Here is a 24,590-nt window from a genome sequence, read left to right as displayed (position 1 = left end):
CATGTAAGACGTAGTAGAGCCCTGAACTATGGTAGATGCGTCATTCAAGCGGACTACAGTGGCGCCCTTCACCTGTTAAAAGGGAAGGCGCGACCTTCATTGTGCTTGCCTCTTGAGGTCTAAGCATTAGTATGAAGTACAAAGGCAGGCGCCATAGTGCCGACCTGGCTGCTAAGAAATGGAAGGGGCGAGCCTCATTTGCGTCGTACCTGCCTTGCGCAAACTGGTGCCCGAAAAGGAAGGCACAATAGACGGTTTGGAAAGGTGCGACGGTGTGCCTACGTAGGTCCCGGCTCATTGAGGTACACTTCTCGAAATGGGAGCTGGTAGTAAGGTACATAGACTAGTCCCGAATTCTCCATCTCTCGAAGCCAAACCACTGGCTGTGGTGTCTCGTTTTGCGTGCTCGGCTCAGTAGCGGCGGCACACCATACATTATCCCATAAGCAAACTAAAATATAGAAAGAGTCATTCGTGGTTCTCATATCAGAGGGGATGGCAGTCTAGTCTAGCTATGACACAACATGATCTAGAAGTTCCAACTTCCAACCCTGGCATCAACAGAATTCTAGCCAATTCACCGTCAAGTTGCATTGAATTCAGCCGGGATCATAGGCAGAGAAGCATCAATTCAAAGCCAAATATCACCGTTGCCGGCACAGTGAGAGACATGTAGACATGCTTGATCTATTGATGAGGAACATGTCATGGATGGGCAATATCGAGCATCAAGCTCAACAACATCGGACGAAATCAGGAGATGAAAAGAAAGAAACACAGAAGGTAGGCCCCGCTTTTCAACTGAGAGAAGTATGACACTGGTAGAAGGTATAAAAGTCAGGCGAAAAGTCAACGGAAAAGTCAAGGACGTTCAAAACCCCAAAACTTTTCTGCTCCAAAGGTCCACTGATTGTCCTCTTTCCACATATCATCAAAGGCACTGAAGAGAACAAGGTCGGCAGGGTTGCGCGAGAAGGACCGGCGCAGACTCTCGATGGCCTTCCTCTGATTCTCTAGTGAGGGCACAGCCCTCCCATTGGCCTGCCCTGCATGTGGCCAGCCAGACTCCGTGATGATGGTGCGTTTCCCGCCGGAGATTGACGAGAGGCGATGAGCAATGTCGCGAACGTAGTCCCCTGCGTTCTCTGGCGTCTGGTTATTGTCAAAGAAGGCATGGCAGTTCGCGGCGCAGTAATCCGAGACGTGGCAAAGTTCAGGGTGTTCGAGAAGCTTAGAGAACGTATCAATAGTCACGACAGGGCCGGTGTAGCCTAGCGAGTGCAGGTAGGCCCGAGCGTCGTGGACGGCATTTACAACGTCACCTGCGGAGTTCTGTCCGCGGTTGAGGAGCTCGTTGCCGATAGAGATGGTATGGAGGATAGACAGATCGGGTGCAGCAGCGTCAATGATGGTCTTTAGACTTGCGTGGAGATTCTGTAGGTCGTAAACGCCTGCGAAGACCTTCATATTGTGGGATTTGGCTGCGTTAACGACTTTCCGGGCTTGGTCGCAGTCTACACCGTAAATGCGGACAAATGCATAGTGGGTTAGTCTGGCGATGTCCTGATCAACTTGGGCTTGGTTCTTGCAGGTACTGTCGGCATTGTAGGGGGAGTAAGAGATTCCGAAGAACTTGGTGTTTTGCTGAGGGAGTGGATGGGTTGGCATATGGGAGTTAGGGTTGTGGTCAGTCTTGACATTTGCTCCGAGAGTGGGGACAAGGCCATGAGGGGCAGCGAGGTCCGGGACTGCTAGAAAAGGAGGGAGGCTGGTAGGCTCCTGTACAGCTGCATGAGTACGGTTTGGCATGTGCTCTAGGGCTTCTGTACTGACCCTTGCGACGGTTTTTGTCGGAAAGTGCGTCTCGGTTGAAAGGGGTTGTCCATTATTATCCACCCAAACGGTCACTTCAATAATCAGAGGCTCTGGTGCAGCGGCAATAGCTCCATGTTCAAACGTAAGAGGGGCATCTTGTAGATAGTGAGCTTCTGGGCGTTCTTCCGTACTCTTTGTTGGGGTCGTAATCTTACCAACGGGGTAAGCTTCAGCAAAAACGCTGAGCAAAAGCACGACGAAGAGAGTAGCAGTCCACATCGTGTGGTTCCTGTTTGGCAGGCCGTTGGTAAGCGCGTCGAGAGGCGAATGAATCGAGATTCCTCAGCTCACGAGGCGTCGGAAGGGGGAGGAAGAGGTGAGGAAGAGGTTTTTAAAGAAAAGCCAGCGGCCAACACAGATGAATTTAGCAGGGTTCCTCCATGGCCTGGCGCAAACTGCACTCATTCACCTTAACCGGTCTTGTGGTGTGAATGAGGGCTGCAGGTTATTATTCACTCAAGGGTGGAGCCGCTGGGGTGAGACTCGAGGGAACCTACTGGCAGCAAGTCTAACCCATAAGAAGAATGCAATCGAAAGAATCTCGATCTGGTAAGAATGTTGGCCTAGCTCTGCGCCTCGGAGGAATTGACGCCGCGAGGAATGGAGAATCAAGCATAGTGCCCCTTCATTTCAAACCGAGACACACCATGGGTTGCGAAGCGAAAAAAAGAGAAGCATGATTCTCGCGGGAGTCATCCAGCCGAGAATCTATAGAAGATGAATATTCCAGAATTTGCAGGTCTTATCTTGCTGCGAGCATTGGTTGTCTTACGTCTTCTGAACATACGTTCAAGGGTAGGTATCGAAGGAGGATAGCTTGAGCTGATAATTGTCAGCGAAATTGCTCACCTTACAAGTTACCAGGTGTAACATACCTGACAGTGCTCAATAGTGGTTTCGAACTTATTGTCGATTGTTGCAAGGTCGCTTTCCAGAAGCTCGACGTCTTGGGCGCCCATCAAACCATCCCATCCCGCGATCAATCTTGACCTAAAATAAAACTGAAGCGCCACTAACGAACTATATATGTATTGAACTCGAACTAGCAAGAAACTCAACCGCCAAATAAACCCCAGTCCAAAATTTCCAACTGCCTTATCAAGCCATTAACAGTCTCACTCGCCAATTCCTCCTCCTTCGCCAGTCCCCTCGGTTCCCCCTTTTCATCAAATTCTTTATGCGGCACATTGAAGAAAATCAAGATGTCCGTTTCCTGATCTTCAAGCCTGACAAGCAAATAGTGCACGCTGGTGCTGGATCCTAGCGCCCCATCAACACTCGACCCCGCCGTCGCACCGCCAATGGATGATGCTGGGACTCCAGGGCGAACCCTTCCCGGCGTAGTCATCACGACGAGACCCTTGTATGCCTTTGCGCGAGGCAGCTTCGCCAGGGATACGGGCTGGGGCGGAGTCACGATGCGGAGTATATCGGCATCGGCGTCCCGTACGTCGTTTAGATGGTATAAGGCTGCTGCTTTGTCGATTGTCTCTGGGCTCGCCGCGGGGTTCGGGCCTAGGATGTCGGGGTTCGGGTTCGATTGTAGAGAAGAGAGGGCGGTCTCTTCCGAGACGCGTTCGTTGATCTCAATGATGAGATTAGAGAGGGTTGTCGGGGACAGAAAGAGTTCTTGGTGGTTGGGTATTTGGCGGAGGTCGCTGGTTATGCATGCAGATGTTAGTATTTATGTTTCGCTCTTGAAAGGATTGTTGCGGAGTTGATAAAGTACATATGGTGGGATGGTTGATGGCGGGGTAGTGGGGGGATTAACCTTGCGTCTAGCCAGCCTTCTGGGATAACGGCGTGGATTGCGCCGCCGTAAAGCTCTTTGTATGTGTAGGAGGCCATGGTGGTAGTGAATAATGAGCCTGTATCTTCCTAAGAGCTCATGAAATTGGGAGCGGAAAGGAAACACAGTCAAATTTAAGCTCGAGGCTAGAGCTTTGCGGCAAGAAAGTTTGGTGGATCTCGGTGGGGCACTTGAAAGCGCCGCGGTTCCCTGATCACAAAAGTTGATTCCCATTTGTAGAGAAACTCAAATCTATTCTAGGCAACTAGATGGAGCTAGGCTGCCATCCACCTGATGTAGGCAACAGAACTGATTGACTCAACATTCAAGATTCGCCAGTACAAGTAAGGGTTGATGTGTTGAGCAGACATATACTACTGAAGTTCGAGGATTCGAGATCGAGATAGATTCGACCGTTTCCAGGCCAGGTACCTGAGTTGGTTTGATGAGTTCCTTACATACCCAAGAGCTCCTCGAGATAGTCATCGAGAGCAATCATCTGGAACTGATCTCCCCACCGCGAACGAAACTCCTTCCTGCGATAGGAATAGCTCGTCACCTGAGCGAAGCTAACCAGCTCAACCTTCCAGCCACGCTGCAAAGCTCGCTCCACCATCTTCAAGAACCCACCAGAAAACTCTGCTTCAGCAGCGTCTCCAGTGGCTAACACAATCGTTGCCGGCTCGTCCACATCCACTAGGCTTTCCAGGATCTTCAGGTGTAGAATTTCGTCCACAGCTTGCTCGACCCAACGCTGCTCAGGTCCATCGTTCGTTTCAGAACTATGACCAGCATTATGCAACGCCACCTTAGGATTTCTGCGAAACTTGAGCTGACGGGGTGTGAGTGTTTTAACTTTATGAACTCGATCGAGGATGTTCGCCTCGTATCCAAGTTTCTCGCTATCGTTTATAGCTGCATAACGATCTGACCCGACAAGAACTCTTTTTGCTGTGGGCCGACCCCGCTCGAGTATCAGGGAGAAATTTTGAAATGCGAGTGGAATACGCCGAATCCTAGTATTGACAGGAATGTTCCGCGAGATTTTCATCGTATCGTGGAATCCCACCATGATCTTTGGTCATGTTAGACAACGAAAGCGAAGCTTATGAGTCAAGGAAAGACTTACATTGGACATATCAATGAATACGTGAATCGGGCGTGACGGGATATCCGGTTTCTTTGGTTCCTTAGAGCGTCCAGACCGAGCAAGAAGCTCCGCATACTCTGGGAAATTGCCCAGGAGCTTCGTCAGAAGTCCAACCTGTTGATTGGCGGCTGTCTTATACGCAAGTGGCTGTACACGGGTCATTTTTGAAAGATGCTTAACAGTATCCGACAAAAATCCATCCGACTCGTCGAAAGAGGACGGAGGTGTTTCAACTCTCCCTGCCTTAGCCGGCGCAACACCCAGCTGAGGCGGAATCATTGGTGAGATGTTGTGTGGCTTTGAATGCGGAAGATCGAAAATGCTGGGTGAGTCGGACTCTCCCCACCCATTGCTGTCAAGCGAAAGGGATTCATTATTGGTATCATTTTGGTAGCCGTGTGGCTCAGTGTGTGCGCTACGTCTGCTGCACACAACAAGGCTGGTCTCAAATTTGCTAGTGCTGCTGAGGTTTGCAACTGGTATCGGTTTGGAGGGAGTCCCAGGTGTCGGCGGGGCTAACTCAACCGAGTTGTCTGGTATGGGTCGTTTAAGTATCACAACGGGGTTTGTTGGTCGCAGGGTATGTTTTGACTCGTGCGATTGCCTGGATATATCGGCAGCAACCTCAGTGGGAGTTAAGGGGAAAGGTTTGCTCAAAACCTCCCAGAGTGTGGTAAAATCTCCCAGCTTCCGGGCGCTCCGATTTGCATCACCTAAGAACTGCTCCGTGGTGGCCGGCTTCTCTACGTCATGTTTCACAAGCGTGTGTGATAGTAGTGAAGGGGCCGGAGAATCTGGGGAAAATGAAGAAGACGCGAGAGTCGGCTGATCCCCACCCCGAAATGTGGGTGACCGTAACAGGTTAATCACCGCAGTGAAATCCCAGTTTGATGGCGATGTAGGAATTTGTGTCATTGACAAAGATCAAAAGATGCCAGGCTTTTGTGTGTATGTTTGTAGAATCAGGCACTAGGCGAATGATAATGACGGCTGTCAGCTGTGGCGGTCGATGGCAGGGAGCAAAATGCAGACAGACTAAAGGGCAGGTAAACGGCTGAAGGCAAAATCTATAATGATAAGACCAAAGCTGTGCAACATGATGATGGTCCTGAGACCTAGAGCGAAGGTAGGTAGCAACTATCTATTGACAGAAATAATGAGAGAGATGATGACTCGAAGGAGGGGATGAGGATGACTCGTTCATCATCTGCGAGCTGTGGCGGAGTTCATTGTGATAGACCGCCATATTTCTGCCATATTTTTCGTACCGCTGTTGTAAGCACTAGACCTAAAATAGAAAAGTATGGGTTCCATCGGAGCCGGGATAACAAGATTTCCAGATTATTGACGTTGTCGCCAAGACGTAGGCGCGCTAGACTATTCTGGGAAATAGCTGTCATTCAAACGTCATACATCCCCGACAAAAACGATGCAGGACACCCAACCCAGCCCAGCGCCACTATGATGGAGCGGGGATTTTCAGGAAGCTCAGCGGCTGATGACAGCCGACCCAGGTAATCGCTTCGGCCGGACCCCGCGGTGTCAACGCCGATTTGTAGCTAGACTCCGTGACGTGCTATCACGAGCTTGAGAAGACGCTGCGATCTTCAGCATTCTCAACACCATGAAGCAGGACCTTTCCATTCGGCTCAGGAAATATCGACGTCATCTCAACCATCTGATTGCGGAATAAGACCCCCAAGGGGAGGGACCGGAAAGTTATAAAAACCCCTTTCTCGACCGGGTCAATCGCTTCTTCTCATCAGCTTCAAATCCATACAACCACATCAACCTGAACAGTCAAAACACTTTCCATTCCAAATACCAACCATATCAACATCGACATGTCTGACACCGGTCGCAAGGATTTCTCTACCAGTAAGTCCATCTAGTCGACCCTCACGCAGACTTTGATACTAATACACCTATGCAGAGGCCAAGGAGGAGTTCACTCCTGACTCCACCAAGTCCACCCAGGACAAGGTCAAGGAGGGCTTCACTGATACCGCCGACCGTGTCACCCGCGGTCTCCAGCCCGACGACCAGAAGAGCACTACCCAGCAGGCTTTCGACAAGGGCCAGCGCAGCCATGACAACAACGTTCACGGCGGCTCCACTGAGACTGTGTATGTACTCTTGATCCCTTGCTAGTGGGTTGCATATGCTAATGACGATAATAGCGGCCAGAAGCTCAAGAACGCCGTTGGCCTTGGTGATCACTAAATCATCTGTCTCAACGTTTTGACGACACGGGACGCCTATGTCTTTTTAGTTTTTTGTTATGAATGTGCTATAATGAGTCAACGATACCTTACCTTCGGGTAGTCTGCCTGTACAATAAATCAATATCACTCATTGAATTGATTCAAATCACTTTACATCCGTCTTAGTAGTAGCTCCTATCAGCCTTCGACCAAGTGTTCGAACATGGAATCACGCTGCTGAGTGACTTGGTTGAGTTCCGCCTCGAGCTCTCTATACTTCGCGCGGGCACCTCTTAAGTCTTTGGGAAGGTCATGAAACATTTGGATCCTGGCCTCGAGAGACTTGACAGATTCTAGCATCGAGCTGACTTGCGCCTCTTCTGAGACGACATCCTCAAGAGTAGGCCCTTTATTCCTATTCCGCTGCAATGCTGCTGCCCTATCCTGATATTCGCCGACTTTCGCATTGAGTAACTTCGTACTCCGTGTCCACTCTGCTGTAAGTGCGGGGAGGTTGGCAGGCGTCTCGAAAGCTGGATTTGACTTGAGCTCTTCGAGTTGCTCATGCAAAGCGGCCAGTTCCTTCTTCAGGTATCCGTGCATAGTTTCAACTCTTTTCACCTGTTCTTGCATTTCAAACTCCTCCCTCGTCAATTCGATGATCGACTGACGTACGTCCTTTGTCCTGGCTCCTAATCCACCCAAGACAGCCGCTGTCTCCGCGAGATCCTCTAGGTCTCGCATGCCCTTATCGTCGAGGTAATGCTCTACCTCGTTGAGTAGATCCAGCTTATGCTTTTCCTCTGTCTTTTCCCTTGCTTTGAATCCTTCAATGGTTTCTTGACGCGCATTATGGAGTAAATCGGCTTCCTCGTCTGCCGCTTCGTTGGCCGCAGCGAGTGTCAAAAGCGTTCGTAGGGTGTCTTCATTTCTCTCAAATTTGGGGACTGGCTTCGGTGCGTATTGTCGAGTCAACCAGGAGTTCACGTAGGCCCAGTCTTTGGCTTGGATTGCTGCTTGACGTGCCTTAGTCGGAGACGCTAGCGGGCTATCCATTATCTCAGTACACAGCTAGGGTTAGCCCCGTGTTTGCTGGAGAAGCTTCTTGGTGTGGTAAGCGGTTGCAGACTTGTATTTCGCGAGAGTTACTCCGTCGAGAAAGCGATGTTTGTTGATCGGCATTGTTTCCTCGCCGCCTCTAGGCTATCTTTGTGCCTGAGGCACTCAACTAGCTTCCCCTCATCCCAAGGAAATTCTTCAACTTCCTTTCCGCAAGCTCGATCTCTCGACTTTGGAGCAAATATAGCCATTGATGAGTCGGGTATTTTGTATCCAGCGCCGTTTGTTCTCCGCAATGTCTGCCTCTTACGCTCCAGTCTCATCACCATTTACGCGGGCTGTGGTGAGCTCAATGAACAAGCTGTAAGCTCTGTCTCCAGCTCCAAGCTCTTTTATCTTCTTTTCAGACTTAGAAAATGCTCATGTACAAAGCTACCCAGAGTCCTTAGCAGATAAAAGCTTTGACAACACTGGCTGTAAGGCATCAACTCTCTTCCGAGCTACAGCGCAGCTGACAGTCGTGGAGTACTTCTCGAAGCCCCCTTCAACCATGCCCGAAGGCAACGAAACTCGGTCCTCTTGGCCATTGATCTGACGAAGGCTGTCGCCGACGAAGCCATCTTTCGAAAAGACTCTGTCGTGGTAGCATACCGTACGTGGGCCATCCCCTACCAGAAGCCCTAAACCACTGAGACAATGGCTCATCACACCTCTGAACAGACCCGATCATCTTCCGCGGTCTCAAATCTCTCACATTCAAAGACACGCAACAACAATCTCTCCTCCGACTCGCTCAGGAGGGTATAAGCGTATATTCCCCGCACACAGCCGTCGACGCAACCCCCGGCGGAATGGGCGACTGGCTCTGCGACATCGTCACAGGAGCAATCGCCCCATCCTCTACCACGACCACCCCGGAAATAACTCCCTCTTCGTCGAAGAGCTACTCTGCACCTATACACCCGCAACCCGGGCCCGTGTCCTCCTCTCCCTCATCTACGATCCCTCACATCAAGACGACAATCCACCCATCCCCTCAACCTACCCCGGCCGGCCTAGAAGACGCCGGAATGGGGCGCCTCGTCACCTTCACCGAGTCGCAGCCCCTAACAACAATCATCGATAACATCGCTCGCGGTGTAGGTTTACCAGCCGGAATCCCCGTCGCAATTCCACAATCCGCGTCCGTGGATTCGATCAAGATCCGCACGGTCGGTGTGTGCCCGGGCTCTGGGTCAAGTGTTCTGCTCAAGGACGTCTCGCAGATCCCAGATCTCTTGTTCACCGGGGAAATGAGCCATCACGAGACACTGTTTGCTATTGAAAATGGGTCTGTGGTTATTGCGCTTGCGCATTCGAATACGGAGCGGGGGTATCTTAGGGCAGTTATGAGGGAAAAGTTGGAGAAAGCTCTGAAGGACGAATGGGAGAGTACGCGAAAGGAGGGATTGGGTGCGGGGAACGAGCAGTTGAAGGAGATATTTGAGGACACAGCATGTGAGGTCCATGTTAGTGGCAAGGACCGTGATCCTTTTGGGATTATGGTGCGGACAACCTAAATTGTCGTCTAATCCCATACCATGCAACTACGCGGGAGCATAAGCTTGCAAGTTGGCCCGAATGTTCATGTGCGCATAGTCTTAAAAATATTATATACAGAGGGTTTGGTGGCCTTGTCCTATCAGCTCAACAACACGCGAATCTCCCCGGTAGTACGAGGGAATAGTCTCTTCAGAATCTGGCCGTCGCCCCCTTCGTCACTGCTCATTGCACTCTCATTCTCATCGGCCTCATCAGCCTGCGCACTCTTTTTGCCAACGTTTTGAGCCTCATCAGCCCCGATGATCATCCCCTCTACAAACTCGAAATCGCGACAAAAAGCCTCAACTGCTTCTTCTGTAACACTCTTGACAAAAGCCGCGCTTTGCAGGCGTTTCAAATTATCCGTGGCATCCATCAAAGCGGATGGGAGGAAGTCGTCGAGTTGCTGGCTGATTGCGATGAGAGCTTCTGGTTGGAATTCTGGAAGATTTGCGATGGTCGCTAGGTCCTGCTCTGTACGCGTGGCAGATGTCTTCGAGAATGGTTCGAGGGCTGTTAGAAGGACCTGAAGACCCGAAGCCTCAAGGAGGTAGCGGTGTTGAATCTCGAGGAGGTCCACGCGGATGGTAGAGAGTGATGTTGAGAGCGGGGTCAAATGGGTTGCACTGGCAAATGCGTAGGGTGTAATGGCTGAGCGGGTGGTTATGTGAATGTTGGCTAGGTAGATTGCCCGTGCGGTGGGGTTGGGTAATTCGGCTGCACAGGACTTTGCCAAACCTAGGAAAGGGTCGAGGGCTGCGCGAAGAACGGGAGTGAACTTATTTCCCTGGTCATCGGATGTATCATCCGTTCCGAGTGAGGCGTCATGGGTCTTCATAAGCGAAGTAAGGACTTCTAATGCGTCTAGTAGGAACTGTGGCGCGGACAGATCCTCTGAAGGGGTTAAAGCAGAATGATCTGCTGAGAGTCGGCCGACTTCTTCATGTGTGATTGTCTGAAAATGGTTCAATGTGAACTTCTCAAGGCTCTGAAGTAGTTCCGCCAGATTCGATTTGGGGCCCACCAGCTTGGAAAAGGTAACCTGATAAAAGGACAGCAGATTCACAACCTTGTAACAAGTAACGGGGTCATCGTGGCCTTGAATAATGAGTTCGACTCGCTGGCGCAGAGAACGAGCGACCCCTATAAGGTCGCGGTTCACAAGATCACTGAGGGCTTTCTGACCATCGAAGGCGATCTCTTCGTCTTCATCGATACGTGCCCAGGGCTCGCTGCTTAAGCCAACCTGTATACCCTTGGCAAGTGCTTCTCCATCACCAACGAAGAGAGATTCCAGAGCTTCTCGCTCTGACACTGTGGTGGAGTGAACCCAAGCAAGCATGTCACCAATATACCTCAACGGGTCATGGGCGGAGAATTCAATAGGTTTCACTGCACTGTCGCCACCAGAGATTGCATCGGTTAGGGCATAATGGAAGGCATCTGACAAGACGTAGTCTCGAGCTTCCGCGAAGAAGTCCAGGCAACTATGGAACAAACTCGGTCGCTCCGCCAGCACCCGCAAGGCCCTTCGGATCGTGTTACTAATCCGAGGGTCCTCAAGATTGAGAGATTTGAACTCTTTCTGAATCCATCGGTAGAGCTTCTGATAAGCAGAGTCCAGGCTCCTAGAGCTTTTCTCCATGAGCTCAAGGCCAAGTCTCTCGTTCTCCGCTCCCAGAAGAGCTTCGCAATCACGGTGCACCTGCTTGACTCGAGCAAGGACGTCAAAGAATTGATCGTTGATTGGCTCTTCAACAGATGTCAGTATCAAGAGCTCGTCATCCGATACTATAAAGTGTCTCGTAAATGCGTCCAACAGATGCTGCTTCGTTTCAGCTTCCTCCTTTTGGCTCATCAAAGCAGAAGCTTCTTCCAGCACCGGTGCAGTATCCTGCTTGGCTAATACGATATGCTTCCGCATTTCGTCGCATGTTTCCTTCAAGCTCGAGATGACAGTGCCGATGCGCTCCAATTGCTGCAACCCCGTCAGTGGCTGGGTTGTTTTCAGCAAGAACTGAGGGGTCAGCTTACCTCGGCCACGCGACCAAAGTCCCTCACAATTTCTGCATTGCAATCTGCCACCTCCTTCTGCACATCCAGTCGCAATTGCCTCCTGACCTCCGCGGTATTGTGTATCCCTCTGAGGCTGAGAGTTTCAAGCGCATCGCGAATATCAGAATCCGCATAGGAGACGGAGAGCACGCTTGTCAATCGGTTTGACAAGGCATTGGATCGTTGCTGAGCCGGAGGGGATAGCGGAGAGGAAGCCGGAGAGGGGAGCCGAGGTGATAGGCTAGAAGCAGCCCCAGACGGAGGAAAATAGCTGCCAGTAGCCATGGGGGTCGAGGTTGGGTGGGTGGTGTATTGAACTCCGTGGCCTCGGCCGTCGTGGCCACGTGCAGTATACCGCCTTTGATGCTCGCTATCTAATCGCTTTCTGCCGGAAAAACAATGACGTTTTGCGTCTGAACCCTCAGGACGGGTTTCGCTCCGCTGGAGTAAAATCTTATTCTCCTCTGCTATAGAGGTCCTTTGAAAGTCTATTGAGTGGAAGCAACTTCTGAAGGCCAGGCACCGGGGCTTCGGCGAAATCCCAGGCCGGGCTACATGGCTTCCTACAGGGCCTTGTTCGCTTAGCCAATCAGCATTAGTACAGCGAGGCTGCGGAAGTATGACGATTGCTCGAGGACCAGGCAATTATACTTCCTAAATCGGACTGATTGATAAGCTCTTATATACCCGGTCAATACCACATCGCCTTCGGAACTTCAATTTGTATTCATTCTAGGAATCACATCTCGCTGCGCCATACTACACTTTCCCCAGAAAGGGTCTAAGGATGACAACCTCCGCCGATTTTCGCGAGTTCAAAGTCGACATTCCCCGTGAGAAAGTCGAACGACTAAAGCGAAAGCTGAATGACACAAGACTTCCTGGCCGTGAAATCGTGCCTGACGCCGGAACTCTTTACGGTCTGTTCCTCGAACTTTATTTCAAAGTTAGCGATGTACGGAGGTAACTGACGATCCTGTAGGACCATCTTACGCCTGGGCACTAGAGCTGCTCGAGGAATGGCGACACAACTTCGACTGGTATAAGGCTCAGGGCCAGATTAATGAGTATCCGCATTATCTATGTTCAATCGAGGGATTGGACATCCATTTCTTGCATGCGTGTGCAGAAAACCCCAATGCTATCCCTCTACTTCTTGTGCAGGGCTGGCCTGGGTCTTTTTTACGAGTTCAGTAGAGTCTGGGGTCCACTATCCCAGCCGGAAAACGAGAATGATCCGGCATTCCATGTTGTCGTGGTCAGTATGCCTGGGTTCAGCTGGTCAGACTTGCCACCGAAACCAGGGTGGACTCTTCAAGACAATGCCCGTGTTTTCAACAAGCTAATAAGCAAGCTGGGCTACTCCGAATATACGGTTCAAGGAGGAGACTGGACCATTTTGTTGCCAGGGAGCTTGGTGCTCGATATACGGATTCTTGTAAGCTGGTGCACTTCAACTTCGCGCCGGCCGGTCTACCGGACGAAAGGGAAGGAAGAACAGTTGAGGATCAGAATTTAGCTGTGAGGGCAGATGATTTCCTGAAGAATCATCTTGGCTATGCTGTATGCATGCGGACGAGGGTAAGTATATACCTTGCAACTAATGCTGCGCCGTGCTGATCTTTCATCACTTTCAGCCCCATACAATCGGACTCGCACTAAGTGACAATCCCATGGGGATCTTAATGTGGGTTGGGGAAAAGTAGTACGAGGCCGCCAACCCGGAGAACCAGAAACATGCATCATGGAAGGAAGCTATTCTCACGACAGCTTCGTTGTATTACTTTACTGACTGCATTATGCCATCCGCGCTGTGCTACTATGAGAATGTTCGGCATGAGCATTTTGCAGAGTTTACACAGGACCCTGTCAACCGAGTCCAAGTGCCGTTCGGATACAGTTCGTTCCACTGGGATGTAGATTTCTCTTCAAAGCGTGCGGTCGAGAAAACGGGCAATTTGGTCTTCTATAGAGGTAACTCTATCCGGTCACTTCCTGAAGGCATTGCTAATAGACGATCCCAGTGAAAGAGCATAAGAACGGCGGACACTTTGCGGCGCTGGAGTGTCCTCTAGAGATTGTTCAGGACCTGCGAGAGTTGGCTTCGCAAGAATGGAAGAGCTAACATGCGCCCACAACGGGATATACTTGTACGAAAGGATGAGACATATTGGATCGTTCCACTCAAGGAACAGCTACAGATAGACAGACTGGTATCGAGAGAATATCGTACTACAAGAGTCTCGTGGCCTCGTAGGCTCCTCGCGGAGTAAGCTATCTCTCTGTCTTTGGCGACCAATGTGTGCACCAGAGTCAGACAATACACTGACTTATTGAAGCATTTCTTATCTACTTTCATTTCCAGTATCCGCCGAGGGAAATGTGCTAACAAAACACCCACAGAGTCACCATGTGAGGAATTTACCTGTAGCGTCTCTGTATACTTCCCCACAGTGGATTCGGCTGAACCCGACAGCCAGTCACAGACGATAATCTTGAGGATTTTGACGTCACGAATGGCGGATCCATGGCAGCATTATTAATCCAGGCTTCGATAACGGTCTACCATACTGCAGACATATACGGTAGCAGTCACATATATGTTGTAGTGGCTTTGTCAACTGCTGTAACTATTCCTGGTCCGCGTGTGTGCTCCTAGCATCCCACTATTTTCAAAATGTCTTTCAAAGGGCAGAATGTTTTGATTGTAAGATGCTCTCACAGTGAGCCTCCCCATTGATCGAAAGTACTGACATTCATGCAAAGACCGGAGCTTCCATGGGCATTGGGGCAGCAATTGCGCGGAAAGTCGCTGCGGAGGGAGCGAATCTTGCCCTATTTGCACGGTCAGAGGTGGATACCTATGCTCCGAAACGGGATAAGCAGAGCTAATCCCGTAGGATAAACTACAAGCAATCACGACAGACCTACAGAAGAAGCACCCGGAGGCAAGGGTGGTCTTCAAGGCTATAGATCTACAGAGCTACGAAGCCGTCGAGTCCGCAGTCAAAGAGGTAGTCAGCGAACTCGGTGCCATTGACATCCTGATCAACAACGTGAGTACCATACCTACTATGTTTGTTAGCTTGGTCTTTATAGGTATTGACGAACAAGGCCGGGCTCGCCCTCGGCGCCCCCGCCGCATTCCCGGACCTCAAGGTTTCCGACATCGTAACAATGAACAGCACAAACATCAACGGCCTCATGTTTGCAACATATGCCGTCCTCAACTCATCTATGATGAACCGAAAGGCAGGCACAATCCTCAACGTGACCTCTGTCACAGGGCTCGAGGTGCCTCCGTTCGCCGGTGAAGCCGTGTACCACTCTAACAAGGCTGCGCAAGAGGCATTCACGAATGCGCTGCGCAATGAGCTTGTTGGGACGAATATCCGGGTCCTTGCGTTGCGCCCGGGAGTTGTGGCGACGAATTTCCACTCGCTGAGGGTTGGGCATGATAAGGAGATGTATGACAGTTTTATTGAGGGGTATACGTGAGTTGTTCTTGGCCCGAGTACGATATAATGCAAGGAAGACTGATAGAATCTCTCTGGGGTTAGACCTCTGGAAGCCGACGATATCGCAGGTGCTGCAATCTATATGCTCAGTCAACCGTTGAATATTTCCGTCAAAGCTTTGGATGTGGTTCCCTCCGGTATGTGGACACATTGACCTGGACGGACTCTAGCTGACTATCTTTAGCCCAACGCTCGCTTACTGTCTTCGACCGCTCGTGGAGTGAGCGAAATAGTTCTTAGCCGGGTCGGACTTACGGCGCAATGTGTCTAATAACCGGAGTTGAACAACTAAAGGAACCCTGGAAAAATTCAGGGGAGGTTCAATTGCCTAAAACTAAAGCATTTACTTACATATTCATCGCGAAGTTGATCTCAAGTACTAGCAGACTAGCAGTTAGCCAGAACGATTCCTGCCATGTCTATGTCTTCTCTTTCCCTGCGATGGCGCACCTTTCAGCTTGAAATAACCAGGCTGAAGGTTCTGGTAGACACCGCGAGGGTCATACTTGAATGCAATCTCCTGCAGCCTCGCCTTGTTATCCGTTCCGTAACTAGAGATCACGTCCTGAAAACGACTCGCATAGTTCATGTAGACGAAGTCATTGCTCACACCTCTCGTTTCCGCCTCAGTAGCAATCGCAGTGAAGAATTCGTCGACAAACCGATACATGGTGTCGTCATCGGAAGTGTTGTTCCACTTGGAGAGGATGTGAATAATAAGAATTGGACCGTTTGACGTATCCAGACCCAGAGCGTTCCCGCCAGCGCTGGACATCTTCTCGAGCATCGGCTCAGTAATAGCTTGGAAGACCAGCATCGGGAGCGCGCCAGGGACTTCGACCACGCGGGAGACCATCGCGAAAAAGTGCAGGACTACCCAATGCACAAATTCGTCATTCAGTTTGAACGTCCGGTTCCAGAAGACCTGCCGCTGGCCGTTTCGGTCTTGCGCGCCTATCTCGCTGCAGTACCCAGCCAGAGTTCTCGTGCTGGTTGTGTCGGAGAGAGCAGGAATGGAGCGGTATTTCCTAAAAATGGGAGGGTCGCTTACGTCCTTTGTATAAGTCAATTCGGCCGAAGCAATGTTCATTCCACCTGCATGCGCGAATACCACATATTGCTGAGCGTTTCTGTCTAGACTGCCTTTTCTTGCGATGTCGGTGAAGGCATCGAGGACATGCAAAAATTGGTCTTCACTGTAGACTCGCGTGATGCCTCTGAGCAACGAGCTGGGAATTGTGTACAAGTTAAACTTGGTCACGAGTCCTAGGTTGTTTCCTCCTCCGCGCAGAGCCCAGTACAGGTCGGGATGCTGGGTTTTACTCGCTGAGAGGATTTCGCCGTTGATTGCACTGACAATCTCGAAACTTTCCACGTTGTCCAGTGCCCAGCCATATTCGTTCGAGTAATAAGAGATGCCGCCGCCTGTAGTGAGGCCTCCAACGCCGATGTCTGACAGGCGGCCACCTATAACGCCAAGGCCATGCGGTTCTAGGGCTTTGTACACCTGGCCCCATTTATTACCAGGACCAACCGATGCAACGGACTTGTCCTCGTTGAGTAAGACTTCATTAAGGTCGCGGAACAGGATCGTTATCCCTCCTGGGATACTGGAGGCTCCGGCAAAGGCAGCATGGCCGCCGCTCTTGGCTGCAAACGGGCACTCTGTGAGTTGGGCAAGAAGAACCAAAACAGACACATCAGTGTCGACCGAAGGAATGAAGATGCAGGAAGGCTTGACTTCTTGCTGCTGAGCGGACCAGTAGGATTCGGTGGCGTTCTGATAGGCCTCGGTGCCTTTTGCTATAACTTTTTGAGATCCGTAGAGATAATCCAATGTACCGCACTGATGAAGAAATATGAGATTCAGTACATAACACAGGCATCATGGTATGGGCCTTTAGTGGATGCTCACAGCTTTCTCGCAAGCGTTGCAAGAGGACCTATTGTTCAAGGAAGGAATAGTAGTCACATCAACTCCCAGTTTTGCCAGAGAAGCTTCCACTTCGGGTATCTCTTCTCTGTTAGCAAGAATTGAAGGACCTGGGCCGGAAGTGATTGCCAGAGCTTTGGTAACAGCCAATGCGGCGAGGAGGGTTGCTTTCAGGGCTCTCATCGTTTTGTTGCGAGTACGGTCCGGGAGGACCTGAGCAAACAACAGTCGAGGAGGGAAAGCTGGTGGGGAGGAAGGAAGGAAACTGGAAGGGCAGCAGCCGCATAATTTCGAGTGTGTGGGCGAGATCTTTTGGCCACAGTATTCTGCTCATTCCAGCTAAAGTGAAGTAGAGATGTTTGCGAAGATCACCAATCCATCATGGTCTGTTGCTGATTGACTGGTTACCAACATGCAGAAACCTGCTCAATTGCCCTACCATATTCTTATACCACATTCTTTCCTTGCTAAATATCTCTTTAATATCATTAGCTGGAGATTGGATGTATTTGGACTTGGTTGGCTCCTTTGTGATCCTTGGTCTCGTGGAACTGACTGACTTGATTGAAGATGCCGATGATCGACGATGAATTCTGAGACTGGTATTGAAAAGAAAGCTGCTATTTTTATAGCTCCCCCTTTACTGGAAGCTGGAGCAGGCTCGGGCATTCGTAAATAAAGAGAATGTAGATCTGCCCAAGTATCGGCCTCTGGTTCTTTGTATACTGCAGCCCTCTTGGATTAGCGCGATTTGAACCTGAGTTCGGTACTCTAAACGATCAGAAAACTCTGCATGAATCTCGTTGTTTATTACCGGTCTTTCCGGAGATAAGCCGTACGTCGAAACACGATACTGCTGCTGATACTACCTGGACGGCAACCGAGAAGGGTAAGCCAATCCTCAACGCGTAGACATCCATTTCTAGTCAGTCACAGAAGCCGGACGTTGTCGAAAACCAGGGACACTGATGTAAGCATGTGAGAAGTGTTGGCTTTGTGTGATAACCCCAGTAAGCACAGTGGAGGTATGAGATGCCTAGCGGTGTAGTTCAGGAACCAGCAGTTAGATATCCAAAGGCGCTTCCTGCCGAAGACACCAACGCGCAGGAACCAGCGGGGTATTCTTGGCAAGCCATATCGCGCTTCAAAAATTCCGGATGAGTTCAGTTGGAGACTCAGAGTTCTTCGAGTTTCAGCCCTCAAGAGTCAAGACCAGCCTTAAGTGGTGAGTAAAGACACGACGAAGCAAGACGACCCCGATAGTAACCCAGTCACGTGATTGTTGATGACCAAGCGTCCAAGATATCCCAATCCGCGTCGCAGTCCACAAGTTACTCCGCATTTTCCCTTCATCCACTGCAATTCCACCTGTGTTGCCGGATTTATCCAAAAGATTCGCCCGAACTCGAGATCGCGGCGACCCGAAACACCAGCGCTTGATGTACTCCCGCACTACGACCTTGCTGAGCAGAAGCTGCCGATATCTCCTGCGGTCTCCGGTCCCTCAGAAAGCGACTTTCTCGATTTCCACGCGCTCATTTGCGGCTCTGAACGCAGCCATGGCTGATACGGCTCCTGGCGCTGTTCAAGTTACTCCCGATTTGTTGCGAGGTAAATTGGTTGAGCAGCTGCAGGCGCAGCATGTTGAAATTGAGGATTTGTCAGGTGCGTCATTGGTCCTGGCTTCTTTGCTAGGCTTTTTCCCTGAACTTTCTACGCTGGGGAGAATGAGATCTGACCGTGTCTTGGATATATAGGAGGCTGTGGACAAGCATTTCAAGCCGTCATTGTTTCACCCCAATTCGAGAAGAAGACTATGCTCGCCCGCCACCGGCTAGTAAACTCGGTCTTAAAGGCAGAGATCGCTGCTATTCATGCTTGGACACCCAAGTGCTATACCCCCGAACAGTGGCAGGCACAGCAGCAGGGATCTGCTTAGAAAAGCGATGGTAATTGCGGTCCTGCCGCTGGTGTAGGATAAGGTTCAGCATGTCCTTAAAGTGCAGGAAGGCGTTGGACGGTTGATTCTTGTACATTTGTCTCATTTTTTATTCTCTTTCGGAAATGATACACTATATAATGCATATCATCTATCACCTATTGGTAGATGTAAGAGTTCGGCCATGTATCACCGTGAATGATAATCCGTAATATCTCCGATGTACTGATACTCCTTTACCCAAGCACGTTTTCGGCAGCGGAGACTAGTATTCTCTGTCAATATCCTCAGATAGTGCTGGAACGAGGCAATTACCTTTGACTCCGGTGTTGTCGGGCTCAACAAAGGCCTCCTTAACCTTGCCGTCTTCTACAAGAAGGGCATAGCGCTTGCTGCGCTGGTTTCCGAAGATGGAGACGCTATCAAAGGACACATCCAGGGCTTCTGAGAATTTACCAGTCGGGTCACCCAAGAAGCGAATCTAATAGATGTCAGTGCTCTGCAACTTTGTCCTGCAGCATGAGTACGAATCAGAAGAGCAACTAACACCGCTCTTGCTTTGGGGATCGAGGGATGTACCCCAAGCCTTAGTCCTGCTCACTGTTAGCTGCTTTGCATTTCAATGCTTTGGTCTAGGTGGGTTACATACACGAAGGGATCATTGACAGCAACCACGAAGACCTGGCCAGCCTCCTTCAACTTAGGGTGCGAGATGTACCCAGGGACATGAGTACTCGAGCAGGCGGGGCCTATAGAGCGCATTGTTAGACAGCTCCATCTTTAAGATCTTCAGGGAGCTCGAGTTCAAGCTTCGTTTTATTGTGTACATACTGAAAGCGGCAGGGACACCAATGATGACGCCCTTACCCTTGAGCTCCTTGGCGAGGTTCACCTTATTGCCAGGAGAGTTCTCAACGAGGACATCAAGGTCTGGAATGGCATCGCCCTTTTGAACGAAAGCCGGCGCAGTGCTGTGGAACAGAGCAGCCCTTTCGCTAAGGGCGCGGGGCGCGGCGGTGGCGAGGCGGCGGGCGGCAAACATAGTTTCTTTGGGCAATTGAGTCGTTATTTAGGGTATTTAATGAAGCGAATCCAAGGAACTAGGTAGATTTGCGTTTCAGGTACGGTTCCTGAGATCTGTGTTTTGGATGAGGTCCAGGTGTGAGGAACTTGAAGTGACCTGAGTCAGCTACGCACGTCATAAGTTTATCTATCCAGGTCCCAGGGCAACCCTGTCCGGTTCCGTCGCACAATAATCAAGCTATGCCTCTTATTTGGAGGAATGTAAGGCAAGAATCTTATAAGAAGGTGATTTAAAACCCTTCTGGCAGTCATTCAAGCTCGCGTTCTGAGAAGAAGCCTTCATGAGATGACTTGACTACTACCATGATGTTATGGACGTTGTAAGTATTTTCTTCTTCTTCTTCTCTGACAGAGCGCGAATCTCAATACAGGAGCTATTTATGTTGCACAAAAACGCCATCCAATGCATTTGAGTGATAGGCAGATGCTGAGTGCGCTTGCTATACCCAAGTGCGCGATTGGCTCAGACTCGAGCGCCATTCGCTCATTCTGCCTCTTGATCGCTGCTAATAGTTGCTAGGCACAAGACAAATGGATGGGATCAATAGCCTGAAGTCGAGTGAGATGAGCGGAAATCGTCGGCCTTAACTTCGTTTCAGATTATTTCATGAAGTCATTGTCTGCATTATTAAATGAGTTGGGAATGGAGATATAGCAGAGATCTGCATGATGGGCGAAGCTAACGTCGACCGACTCGCGGAGATGCCTTATCGGGTAAAGCATAGGCCAGCTCATGATTTGACGATGCTCCTGACTCCTGACTCCTGCTGTCCAGGGCAGAAAACTCTTCAAAGAGAGAGAGAAAAACTAAAAGAAGCATGGATGTCAAATCGGCGTTTCTGACCAAGGCCCCCGGCGATAAAATCAAGGCTGTGTTGAACTGTTTGTGTGGATCAAGGCGTTGAACTTGGGCCCCTCCATGTCCCCTCCATCTTCAAGGTTCTAATGCATGCTCTGCTGCAGGCGCATTGACGGTTTTTGGTCTCATTCCCTGCAGGTGCGTGAGAGTTCAATTGTAGCATTTGTCCCGTAAATTATTTCAAATTTTCGAAAGGACTTTTGTCATCAGGTGACCGACAATGACAGAGTGGACGAACTGTGTTGACCCCTTCAGCCGAGGTCTCGAGGATTCTCAGTGGGAGGTTTGGGTGGCATTGGATTTCTCCTTCTTTGCCCCCAATCACACTCTAAAAACTACTGCATAAAGAACGAGTTATAGGCAAGAATTCAAGGGGGAACTTGAACCATCAAGTAGTAGAGTTGAGCAAAAATACCAGACAAAAAGAAAAAACCAACGGCTGTGGCTGGTGCGCCCAAGAAAAATGGCTTTCTATTAATATGCAAGATTATTCAACGCCGTCCAGCGAGAGTCAGAAGTTGCGCCCGTCCCACCAAACTACTACAACCGACTCCTCCTCCTCCCCTCTACCTTTTGCGACCGTCTTGGAGGTTTGCGTTCTTTTTTTCCTCTTCATCTGCTTCGCTTGCCCTTTTTCGCTTCCTCTCAGAAACTCTCCCTGCGATCGGCGCCAGAGTTTACGGCCCTTCACTCGACTTTTCTCCCAGGATTTCTCGAGTTCTGCACAGTGCTGAAGTCTGTTGCTCGTTCGATCGGTCGCGACCCATCTAGCCCATGATGGACGGTGGCCAGACCACCTCCAGCACCGCCCCCTCGGGCAACTCCAGCGATTTTGTGAGTATAATCGTCCTGATCATTGTTTCTTTGGGGTTACGGCTTCATCAGTTGATCTATTGTGTTACGGGATGCTGATACAATGTATAGGTTCGGAAACTCTACAAGTGAGCCCTCCCCTTTCTTTTTCCTCTGTCTCGGATTTTTACTCCAATATTTCTCCTCACCGTGGTCAACACCCTCTTTCCCGCCCAACACCTCGTCTTTTGCTCGGATGTTTGCTTCGTCTCGAGTTGGATGCCTCGCTTGTTGGTCAGTTCATTTTCTTACTGATGTTGTCGCACAAGGATGCTGGAAGACCCATCGTACGCGGAAATCGTGCGGTGGGGTGACGAGGGAGATAGCTTTGTGGTTTTAGAGGTAACGGACTTTCGGCTGCTAAAGCCAACCAGCGCAATCGCCTTCCACTAACCAACTGCAGTGCGAAAAATTTACCAAGACGATACTGCCAAAGCATTTCAAACACAGCAACTTTGCCAGTTTCGTGCGACAGCTGAACAAGTACGACTTCCACAAAGTAAGACAGAATAATGAGGAGAATGGCCAGTCGCCGTATGGACAAAATGTGAGGATCCCAGGTTGCAGTCCGTTTTATCTCAGTTTCTGACGAAGCTTTGTCCAGGCCTGGGAGTTTAAACACCCCGAGTTTAGAGCAAACAGCAAAGAGTCCCTCGACAACATCCGACGAAAGGCACCTGCTCCACGAAAGCAAACACAGCCTCACGATGATTCGGTTCCCACACAACAGATCGACCTTCTCAATCAGCAGATCGTTGCGCAACAACAGCAAATCCAACACCTCTCCGATCGCTACGCCCAGATGTCCGTTGACCATCAACTAATGCTGCAGGAGGTAATGAGGGTTCAGAAGACGGTAGTGAATCATGAGAATGTTATACATCAGTTGGTGAATTATCTAGTGTCGATGGACTCTCGGCAAAAACGTGATGGCAAACCTGGCCCCTTTCAAGCTCAGGCTGGTTCAAACTTGAGCCCGTCACAAGTCCCCTCGATGGATGACGGGGTCGCTACTCCGTTACAGCAGGCCTCAAAACTTCTTAGCGATATGAATGCTGAGATTCAGTTTAACCTCGTTGGGGTTGACTCCATGGGCGAGCCACCAAAGCCGGCTGGTGTAGTTTCCACGCCTACGCTGGAAAACGCTCCTCGCCGGGTTCAACCTCCACCCACTGCTGCGGCCGCGAACGCGCCCCTAGTCTACACGAAGATGACCCAGGATATGGAGCCTGTTGTCTACCCGGTCGGAGCAACCAATGGGATTGACCCCATGTACAGCGAGCATGTCAATAACGTTCCGTATGCCATACCTCCCAAACAGGAGATGGACGACCGAAGGCAGTACCCGGACAATCGGAAAAAGAGCAACCATGTTGACCCGGGCTGGATGCGCAGCCCGCGGATCTTACTCGTGGAAGATGACGCTACATGCCGTCAAATTGGCGGGAAATTCCTCTATTCCTTCTCTTGTGAGATTGATACTGCGGTATGTTATTTTACACCTTTGGTCAAGTTAGTATTACTAACCGATTCTCAGCTCGATGGCTTGGAAGCCGTGAACAAAGTTCAGGATGGCTCCAAGTACGATTTAATTTTAATGGATATCATAATGCCCAACCTGGACGGCGTATCTGCATGCCATCTCATCCGTCAATTTGACCGGACACCCATTATCGCCATGACGTCTAATATTCGAAGCGATGACATCCAGCTTTACTTCCAACATGGTGAGCAGATTATCTCGGATTCCCGGTTGTTGATTATTTTGCTAACCTGGACTAGGAATGGATGACGTGCTTCCAAAGCCCTTCACCCGGAAAAGTCTTTTGGATATGTTGGAGAAGCATTTAGTCCATTTGAAGACAGTCTCGCAAAGCATGGATGCCCCTCAACCTACAACGCCTGCCACAATGGCCGGCCAAAGTTCTGCCGCGCAATCGGTCACCATCAAGGACGATAGCTCCCCAAGCCAGTCCCCCGCAGCCGCCATGAATGCATGGCAATCCCCGAACCAATTCCAGACCATGGCACCAGTTCCGCCCAACATGCAGCAAGTTCAAGGGCAATATGTGCAGGCTGGTCCAGCTGCGGCCGCATACGCCATAGATCAGAATGGAGTGCAGTACCCTGCACCTTCTGGAGTTCCGTTAGGCGCTGCAGGGCCCGGTGCAGCACGGCCACAACCGCGACGGCATATCTCTGAAATAAGTAACGGGGCCGACAATCCAACCCTCGCCAAAAGACAACGCATGTATGCGCAGGCGCCTCAACCCATGGTTGGTTCAATGCAGGCGACACGTACTAATTAATGACACTACTCGACTATTCTATAATGACACTGAACAGCTGTTGTCCATATATACCCCTTCGCCATCGATCCTACTCTCTCCCTCGCTATGACTTGAAATCGGCAGCAAATTCACCACACTAATAATGATCATCCGGGCGTACATTATTTTCACCCTTTTGCATTCCCTTCTACTTTTACTAGGGAAGTGGACACTCATTTGGTACACCTTGGCGTTTTGGGAATCATACCTTTTGCATCGTCTTTTTTTTTCTTTTGGCATTTAGAGTAAATAGCTGTGGTTATAAGAGTCTCCTTGGACTACGGTGGGCCTATCATTTAGAGAAGGTGTGGGTTGGCATTTTCGCTCTTAGCACATGGATAATGGGCGGGCAGTGAGTTTGTG

The 24,590-nt window shown here is 50.2% G+C and overlaps 13 protein-coding genes across 13 annotated transcripts; 6 read left to right on the top strand and 7 right to left on the bottom strand.

Moving 5' to 3' along the window:
• Nucleotides 1-601: 601 nt before the first annotated feature.
• Nucleotides 602-2,247, bottom strand: scw4 (putative cell wall glucanase (Scw4)). Its single transcript, XM_071049721.1, has one exon. It carries the CDS (start codon nt 2,092-2,094, stop codon nt 862-864), a length of 1,233 nt encoding a protein of 410 aa, XP_070899606.1. The 5' UTR covers nt 2,095-2,247; the 3' UTR covers nt 602-861.
• Nucleotides 2,248-2,768: 521 nt separating this feature from the next.
• Nucleotides 2,769-3,920, bottom strand: mog1 (Ran GTPase-binding protein MOG1). Its single transcript, XM_071049719.1, has 2 exons — nt 3,647-3,920; nt 2,769-3,533 (listed from the first exon to the last, which is right to left on the bottom strand). Exons 1-2 carry the CDS (start codon nt 3,721-3,723, stop codon nt 2,930-2,932), a joined length of 681 nt encoding a protein of 226 aa, XP_070899605.1. The 5' UTR covers nt 3,724-3,920; the 3' UTR covers nt 2,769-2,929.
• On the bottom strand, nt 3,850-6,021 carry BJX68DRAFT_236734 (NYN domain-containing protein). Its single transcript, XM_071040070.1, has 2 exons — nt 4,794-6,021; nt 3,850-4,739 (listed from the first exon to the last, which is right to left on the bottom strand). Exons 1-2 carry the CDS (start codon nt 5,727-5,729, stop codon nt 4,119-4,121), a joined length of 1,557 nt encoding a protein of 518 aa, XP_070899604.1. The 5' UTR covers nt 5,730-6,021; the 3' UTR covers nt 3,850-4,118.
• On the top strand, nt 6,022-7,167 carry BJX68DRAFT_236733 (heat shock 9/12 family protein). Its single transcript, XM_071040069.1, has 3 exons — nt 6,022-6,692; nt 6,748-6,940; nt 6,995-7,167. Exons 1-3 carry the CDS (start codon nt 6,659-6,661, stop codon nt 7,035-7,037), a joined length of 270 nt encoding a protein of 89 aa, XP_070899603.1. The 5' UTR covers nt 6,022-6,658; the 3' UTR covers nt 7,038-7,167.
• On the bottom strand, nt 7,168-8,174 carry BJX68DRAFT_236730 (uncharacterized protein). Its single transcript, XM_071040068.1, has one exon. It carries the CDS (start codon nt 8,072-8,074, stop codon nt 7,217-7,219), a length of 858 nt encoding a protein of 285 aa, XP_070899602.1. The 5' UTR covers nt 8,075-8,174; the 3' UTR covers nt 7,168-7,216.
• A 198-nt stretch (nt 8,175-8,372) lies between these two features.
• BJX68DRAFT_266522 (Nif3-like dinuclear metal center hexameric protein) lies at nt 8,373-9,636 on the top strand (the record flags this gene model as incomplete). The annotated part of the gene is made up of 4 exons (XM_071045526.1): nt 8,373-8,440; nt 8,510-8,553; nt 8,604-8,729; nt 8,798-9,636. 4 exons carry the CDS (start codon nt 8,373-8,375, stop codon nt 9,634-9,636), a joined length of 1,077 nt encoding a protein of 358 aa, XP_070899601.1.
• A 78-nt stretch (nt 9,637-9,714) lies between these two features.
• cog6 (Golgi transport complex subunit COG6) lies at nt 9,715-12,013 on the bottom strand. Its single transcript, XM_071040067.1, has 2 exons — nt 11,693-12,013; nt 9,715-11,636 (listed from the first exon to the last, which is right to left on the bottom strand). The coding sequence occupies exons 1-2, from the start codon at nt 11,996-11,998 to the stop codon at nt 9,759-9,761; spliced, it is 2,184 nt and encodes a 727-aa protein (XP_070899600.1). The 5' UTR covers nt 11,999-12,013; the 3' UTR covers nt 9,715-9,758.
• A 255-nt stretch (nt 12,014-12,268) lies between these two features.
• Nucleotides 12,269-13,838, top strand: BJX68DRAFT_255092 (epoxide hydrolase N-terminal domain-containing protein; the record flags this gene model as incomplete). The annotated part of the gene is made up of 6 exons (XM_071042985.1): nt 12,269-12,288; nt 12,488-12,633; nt 12,696-12,901; nt 12,977-13,294; nt 13,420-13,687; nt 13,744-13,838. 6 exons carry the CDS (start codon nt 12,269-12,271, stop codon nt 13,836-13,838), a joined length of 1,053 nt encoding a protein of 350 aa, XP_070899599.1.
• Nucleotides 13,839-14,267: 429 nt separating this feature from the next.
• On the top strand, nt 14,268-15,548 carry BJX68DRAFT_76035 (SDR family oxidoreductase). Its single transcript, XM_071049716.1, has 6 exons — nt 14,268-14,420; nt 14,480-14,566; nt 14,614-14,769; nt 14,828-15,207; nt 15,274-15,368; nt 15,416-15,548. The coding sequence occupies exons 1-6, from the start codon at nt 14,391-14,393 to the stop codon at nt 15,469-15,471; spliced, it is 804 nt and encodes a 267-aa protein (XP_070899598.1). The 5' UTR covers nt 14,268-14,390; the 3' UTR covers nt 15,472-15,548.
• On the bottom strand, nt 15,504-17,473 carry BJX68DRAFT_76064 (FAD-binding oxidoreductase). Its single transcript, XM_071049717.1, has 2 exons — nt 17,147-17,473; nt 15,504-17,077 (listed from the first exon to the last, which is right to left on the bottom strand). Exons 1-2 carry the CDS (start codon nt 17,345-17,347, stop codon nt 15,626-15,628), a joined length of 1,653 nt encoding a protein of 550 aa, XP_070899597.1. The 5' UTR covers nt 17,348-17,473; the 3' UTR covers nt 15,504-15,625.
• An 896-nt stretch (nt 17,474-18,369) lies between these two features.
• BJX68DRAFT_236715 (BolA family protein) lies at nt 18,370-19,248 on the top strand. Its single transcript, XM_071040066.1, has 3 exons — nt 18,370-18,389; nt 18,467-18,829; nt 18,922-19,248. Exons 2-3 carry the CDS (start codon nt 18,604-18,606, stop codon nt 19,101-19,103), a joined length of 408 nt encoding a protein of 135 aa, XP_070899596.1. The 5' UTR covers nt 18,370-18,389; nt 18,467-18,603; the 3' UTR covers nt 19,104-19,248.
• On the bottom strand, nt 19,249-20,262 carry BJX68DRAFT_236712 (peroxiredoxin family protein). Its single transcript, XM_071040065.1, has 5 exons — nt 19,935-20,262; nt 19,753-19,852; nt 19,651-19,696; nt 19,419-19,584; nt 19,249-19,368 (listed from the first exon to the last, which is right to left on the bottom strand). Exons 1-5 carry the CDS (start codon nt 20,143-20,145, stop codon nt 19,340-19,342), a joined length of 552 nt encoding a protein of 183 aa, XP_070899595.1. The 5' UTR covers nt 20,146-20,262; the 3' UTR covers nt 19,249-19,339.
• Nucleotides 20,263-21,822: 1,560 nt separating this feature from the next.
• On the top strand, nt 21,823-24,206 carry skn7 (putative stress response transcription factor SrrA/Skn7; the record flags this gene model as incomplete). Its single annotated transcript, XM_071042984.1, has 7 exons — nt 21,823-21,879; nt 21,970-21,986; nt 22,167-22,239; nt 22,301-22,444; nt 22,502-23,383; nt 23,435-23,624; nt 23,680-24,206. The coding sequence occupies 7 exons, from the start codon at nt 21,823-21,825 to the stop codon at nt 24,204-24,206; spliced, it is 1,890 nt and encodes a 629-aa protein (XP_070899594.1).
• Nucleotides 24,207-24,590: the final 384 nt, after the last annotated feature.

Source organism: Aspergillus pseudodeflectus, assembly GCF_044049435.1.
Source record: "Aspergillus pseudodeflectus strain CBS 756.74 chromosome Unknown BJX68scaffold_19, whole genome shotgun sequence".
NCBI lineage: Eukaryota > Fungi > Ascomycota > Eurotiomycetes > Eurotiales > Aspergillaceae > Aspergillus > Aspergillus pseudodeflectus.
The sequence above is the reverse complement of the archived record's forward strand: the minus strand, read 5'-3'. Positions and strand labels throughout refer to the sequence as shown.